The sequence below is a fragment of the Calonectris borealis genome, chromosome 22 (assembly GCF_964195595.1).
Source record: "Calonectris borealis chromosome 22, bCalBor7.hap1.2, whole genome shotgun sequence".
Classification (NCBI taxonomy): domain Eukaryota; kingdom Metazoa; phylum Chordata; class Aves; order Procellariiformes; family Procellariidae; genus Calonectris; species Calonectris borealis.
Genome location: NC_134333.1, coordinates 10936447 through 10942616, shown reverse-complemented (window position 1 = coordinate 10942616; position 6170 = coordinate 10936447). Strand labels below are relative to the sequence as shown.

General features: G+C 43.2%; 1 protein-coding gene across 2 annotated transcripts; it reads right to left on the bottom strand.

Moving 5' to 3' along the window:
* Positions 1–6134, bottom strand: LOC142092051 (ras-related protein Rab-18-B-like). 2 transcript variants are annotated; one of them, XM_075171790.1, is made up of 7 exons: positions 5924–6134; positions 5794–5849; positions 5300–5361; positions 3147–3219; positions 2064–2182; positions 1121–1187; positions 1–236 (listed from the first exon to the last, which is right to left on the bottom strand). In XM_075171790.1, the coding sequence occupies exons 1-7, from the start codon at positions 5986–5988 to the stop codon at positions 61–63; spliced, it is 618 nt and encodes a 205-aa protein (XP_075027891.1). In that variant the 5' UTR covers positions 5989–6134; the 3' UTR covers positions 1–60. The 2 variants fall into 2 exon arrangements, with proteins under 2 accessions (XP_075027891.1, XP_075027892.1); XM_075171791.1 differs by having other exon boundaries at positions 5930–6131.
* Positions 6135–6170: the final 36 nt, after the last annotated feature.

The window sequence follows — 6170 nt, the reverse complement described above, 5'->3', positions numbered from 1 at the left end:
TTTTTCTTTTTTTTAAAAAAAAAAGTCCACTCCACTCAGACAGAACAGCCACCTGTAGATTTAAGAAAGTGGACAGTATGCACCACATAAGCTTTTATCCTGCTGTGCTGAAGATTCCATTAGCTGGACTCCCTGCTTCTCTGCGCTTTTATCCCAAAGACCTGGTGTCTGCAGTATCTTTATGACTAGTTCCTCAAAGGCATGTTGCACTCCATCCTGTGTCTTGGCACTGGTCTCTGGTGGAGGGGGAAGAAAGGAGGGTGGGGGGGAAAGTATTTTATCTTATTTGCAGGGAGTATTCCACTTTGTAAGAAGTTCTTTTGGGACCAGAGAGAAGATACAATTTTTTTAATGAGTAAACCTCCTCTCCATTCTCCCTTAAAGGCACACTTAAGTTGAATACGATAAACAGAAATGCATCCCAGTCTGAAGCATCTCATTTTTCCACCTAAAAAAATCCACAGCTCCCCATTCTCTCCATAATGGAGAAATTGTTCTCAGGTTGTGACAGTAAATCTACAAGATAATTATACCATAACTAAGCTGGGAAACAAAGAATGCAGAGGGAATTACATCTTTTCCCCTATGCGTTTGTTCCACTTCCTTCTGGAAATCTTTTCAAGAAGCTTCACCTAAAAAGTACCTTTTTTTTTTTAAAAAAAAACAGTTTGTTCCCCATCTTTATATCTTCACATTTTATTGTTGGTCTAAGAATATTGTCTTTTCTGTAGCTGCAACAGAAACTTGGAAATGAAAAAGACCCAAAGTCCTTGCTGACATCAGTCAGGAGAAAAATTCCATTCTTCTGGGCTCTGAATTAAAAAAATCCTGCTAGTTTCAAAAGAATATAAAATCCATGCCTACACAGTATATGAAGTAAATCTCTTTCAGAGAAAAGTACTGCCAATTGCAGTCAATGCAGAGCATCTCTGAAAAAAGTTAAAACCTACATCCATGCATATGAACTAATGCAGCAAAAGAAACCCATATTAATTAGGTACTAAAAAAAACAAAAGTAAATCAACCTATCAACCTGAAATACAATTGTACACTTCATTCACGCTTAGCAATACCAAAATAAACATATGAATATACAAGTTTTTTGCACAGAGTTACATACCTATAAAAAGCAATGAGCGCTTCCTAGCAAACTGGAGTCCTTCTCTTCTCTCTACTTCACGATCAGGCTGCAGAGACGAATGAAGAACATGACTAAAATAAGCTACACTTGTCACTTTTAGGAAGTCCCTGGAAAAACACCAAGTGAAGTTTTGCTGAAAAGAAAAAAGTCTATAAAACCATGTAGTAATCAGCAACTGGATTTTCCCACTCTACAGAGAGCTTACTGCTAGGCAGGCTCTTAGGGGGTCAAACTGAACAGCAGCAACATCAGATCAGTAGGAAATGAATGTGTTGCTATTTTCTGAATCAGCTAGGAGTAAGACATATGCCAGAAATGAGCTTTCAGTAGTCAAATAGCTGAAAAGGCATATCACAGGATCTGACAATTGACAGATTTGGAAGGGGGCAGAAGCGAACGTAGTTCAGGACAGCTACACTGAAAACCTCTTGTAGTAAAGCAAGAGTGAAACATCTCACTATGCAACAGGCCTCTAAGATATGTCAAAATGCCCCAAAAGCGTACAGCAACCAGTGCCCCTCACCACCACACAGATGCACACACTATAGCCATCTGACAGGCTGAATTCTCCTTCCCCACCACCTGTCCAAAACAGTCTGGTCAAAAAGAAAGCAGCAGTTGTGCTGTTGCGCTGCAGTTAACTTCAATGGTATACAGCAGTTTTTAGGCAGAACCTCTCACTATCTTAAAAGAATCTCTCTCACCAACTGCATTTCTCCAGGAAAGTTTCCATTAAAATCTTTCACAAGATCTGCTTCAAAAATCAGGTAGTAAGTGGAGCCTGCCTGACCTAGGTTCCTCAGTTACAGAGCATATCACCTCCTCACACAACACGTGTTAGTTTCAGCACTTATCTCACATTTATACTCTATCATGACTGAATAATCTGGAAGAGTGTAAGAGGATGCATTTCTAAACTGACCTTATCGGTTTTATTGCCAACTAACATCTTCACAGTGTTGCTTTTGGTGGTATACATTTCCAGCTCATTCAGCCAGCTCTCTAGTCCTGCGAAAGTGTCTTTTCTTGTAACATCATACACTGGTAACAGAGGAAAAGGAGCTTAACAGCTATAAAGTCTTGAACCATGTTTACTTCATTATGGCAGAACTTAGTCCCTACCAGCTAACTACTGCCCCTCCCCCAAAAAGACGTATTAGGGAATTACAGGAAGGTGCATCAACCATACCCTCTTCCCAGAGCTGGAACACACTGGCTGTGCTCACCTGAAGTCACTAGGGATTACAGAACACGAGCACCTCTGCAATAGATCTGTGACTGGAAATCGGACTTTCCAGTTGAAATCTTATACCTGTTACTAGTTTTGAATTGAACCACACAGAGTATTTTAAAATAGCTGTTTTGCCAACTCATTTAATGTGTAACTACACGCATGCACTGCTGCTAAAAACACAGATTCTGAGTAAAAAGTGACTTTTGGTCACTGGTAACTTCGTAACTGCATTCACTTAATCACTAAGGTTTAAAAAGCTGCATCATAGTCAGAAAGAGTATTTTGTACAGCAAGGTGCTCAGCCTTCACAATCCCTGAGAATCAGAATCCCTTCTTTTTCTAATTGGTGTTGTCACGCAGAAAGGGACTAGCCATCCATTACTTGTGCTACAAACCTGTCTTACAGTAATCAACAGTTATGGAAAAAAAAAAGTAAAAACATCATGGGAGGAAAAAAACCAACACAAAACCCAATTTGCCTACTTAGCAGAAACTCACCAAAATAATTACTACAAAGCTAATAATTCATCCACTGAACAGCTTGCAGTACAACATCTCTGTATTTTTATTTAAAATATTTTGAAGAAGCATTATTTCCTGACAGTGGTTTTGCATGCTCAGTGCTTGAGCTAATGATGCAGTAATGTTGTAAAAACCATAATTGTTCCTCTGATTCTCTCAGACAACCTCCTTTTGTAAAGACATGCACATTTAGGTAGTAATAAACACTAGACTTTTTGTAATCATGTTTTTCTTCCATATACCTCCTACCTAAAACAACCCCTTGAGCTCCTCGGTAATAACTGGGAGTCAGTGTTCTAAAGCGCTCCTGTCCTGCTGTGTCCTACAGAGGGAAAAAAACAAACAAACACACACACAAAATCAAACATATTTAGAACAAAAAAGGAATTTTAAACTACACAAGATAGATTTTTCCTGGCCAGTAAGGACATGTGAAACCGTAAGACAATAGAATGAGGGAAGCAGTCAGAAAACATTAGCAGCAGCAACAGAAGATGGATAAGGAGAGGTAGAAAAGCATGGAGAGGACTTGATGGAAGGTTAAAGCGATAGGCACAGACACCTGTAACATGAGTGAGATGACAAGAAAGTCAATGGGACTCAAGAGAAATACATAAAAGGCTACTGCTGCAAGCCAAGCAGCTAGGTTTAAATCAGTTAACAATCAGCTAAACTGAAGAGGTGAGGAATAACTTGTGTTCCAGGGAGAGACACTGCAGGAAAGGAGACACAGTGGTTCCAAAAATCTCCCTTTGCTCCTCTACAGCAGGAAAGGAGAATCCAGTTAGAAAGAACTACTTCAAGTTTGCTAAGACTCTAAGCAGATAAGAAATTTAAAATCAGTGGTTTCACTCAATTATTACTGCAGTATGTCACACTTACTCTCATGAATCTTCGAAATAGCTCCTAAGTACAACATGAAATTAAAAAACCCTCAAAACAAACAATAAGGAGGCAAAAGAATTACACAAATATGATTTTTACCAAAAAAATTTATTTAAATTTATGTACAGATTACAATAGACAGACTAACAGCTATGTCGTAATTTATTTCTTCTTTGCTAAAACAAAGAAACTGAAATTGGCAATGTATTTACTTAATTCAGGTCATGGTTACTAAGGAGATTGTACTCTTAGTGTCCATGCGTGCATGGATGGCTAAAGCAGAAGCCTCTTTTTGACCTTGATGCACTGTACAGGCATTAAAATTTTTATTTAACATTGTACAACTGCACTGGTTTTTCCTCCCCCTAATTAGCAGTTTCTCCTGATGCTATTATAGACTGCTGCAAAAGTGCCTTTTCCAATTATATAACTTGTGCAAGTTCTGGCCTTGCTTTTCATTTCACATCAAGGAGACACACCCCTGTGTGATTATTAGGGCAAACATATCTTGTTTACTCTCAGCAAAGCTTCTGCTTTGTGCGCAGCATGTTCAAAATACAGCCAATACATATGCTCACTGGCTAGTCACACTTGCTCTGCATTCTGTACACAGTGTGAATGAAATCAAGAAAATAATTCAAATTTTGGTATTTATATGACTTTTGTTAATACCAGCCCAAGGCACATTTATGCTCTCTTTCCAATAGTCCCAATTACTTAATTTGTAATGGCGTGTTCTTTCTCAAATACCTATGACCACACACATGAAATCTCTTCCTTCTAGAGCTCTTTCATTCCATTTAGGAGAATAAATGTGGTGCTTTAATATTATAAGTAATCCTGATCACACAGCTGCAATCTGATTTCCCAGTTTGCAGGTGCTGGAAATACAGCACCAGGAAATTCAGGACAAATGCTCAAGACTCCCAGTAAATCTGAACCAACCTTTAAACAGTTCAGGACCAAGTATATTTTTTTCCATGATTTTAAACAAAATAAAGCATCTGGACTGTTTCTGGTATAGTATACACACAGAGTCGCTGCACAGCCCCTACAGGAAATCATGCAACTGATCACCTAGAACATGACTTTTCTGCAGTTTACTTGACTTAAGTGCTGTTCATCCTGGGAGTGCTTCTTGGTCAGACATGAAATGCCTGCCTTTCTTGCAAGGTCACATCTTTACAAGTCTAACACTTCACAGAGGGTTTGAGAAACCCAGTTGTGTAAGTGCAGGAAAGAGCAGTCAAAATCTGTACTAGAATTGAAGGAAGTCCCAAACCTAGAGCAAGGAAGCATTTATCGGTGTTTTGAAAGAACCTTGTCTGCAACTACTGTTGTACGATCATGACACTCATCTTATATGCATTTTCATCATAAGTACACGATCTCAACACACAGAAGACTTCAGCAAGGGGGGGGGAAAGGAAGAAGAAGAAAACCCACAAAAAGAAGCTCTAAGTTCTCACATCTGTCGAGAACAAAACCTATCCATATCTGCCTGGAACAAGACCTACCCATATTGCAAGCTGTACTGCATGGCCGTCTACCACCATTTTCTTCACTTTAAAATCAACCCCTAAGACGTAAGGAGAAGGGAAGGCTTGTCAGAATGAACTCGCGAATGCCCGCCCCCACAGCCGGCTCCCCCCCCCCCCCAAAAAGCAGCCTCCCGCCCTTGCAGCCGGCTCCCCCCTCCCCAACCAACAGTGGCCTCCCACCCTCGCAGCCGGCTCCCCCCAACCCCCCAACCAACAGTGGCCTCCCGCCCTCGCAGCCGGCTCCCCCCGCCACCCCCAACAGCGGCCTCCCACCCTCGCAGCCGGCTCCCCCCCGCCCCCCCAACAGCGGCCTCCCGCCCTCGCAGCCGGCTCCCCCCCGCCCCCAACAGCGGCCTCCCGCCCGGCGCTCGCACGATCCCAGCTCCCCGCCGCTGCCTCTCACCAATGGGACCCAAACGAAAACAAGCGAAAACGTCCCCAGCTCGGGGGCGGATGGATTCCGGACTCACCGATGGTGGGTTTCAGGCACGGCTCAAACGCTCCGTCAGTGAACCTCAGCAGGAGGCTGTGGGGAAAGAAATCGAGAACTCAGCCCGGGTGTCGAGCGCGCCTCGCCCGCACGGCCCGCACGGCCCGCACCTGGACTTCCCCACGGCGCTGTCTCCGACCAGAAGCAGCTTCAGGGTGAGGCCTGCGGCGTCCATCCCCCGCGCTGCACGGGTCCAGAGCCGCCTGCGGCAGAGGCCACCGGGCCGGGCGGATCAAAGCAGCGCGGGACACGGCGCAGCCCTAAGAGAACTGCGCACTCCTCGCGCCGCTCCGGACCTGACCCTGCCGGGCGTCGCCGACAGAACCAGCTGACGCGACTCCGCCTATCAGGCGGCGG

Coding starts and splice junctions, on each gene's coding strand:
- LOC142092051 (XM_075171790.1), bottom strand. CDS start 5,988: ATGGACGCCGCAGGCCTCACCCTGAAGCTGCTTCTGGTCGGAGACAGC. Junction 5,850..5,923: donor AGCGCCGTGGGGAAGTCCAG/GTGCGGGCCGTG, acceptor CTTTCCCCACAG/CCTCCTGCTGAGGTTCACTG. Junction 3,220..5,299: donor CAGTACAGCTTGCAATATGG/GTAGGTCTTGTT, acceptor TTCCCTCTGTAG/GACACAGCAGGACAGGAGCG.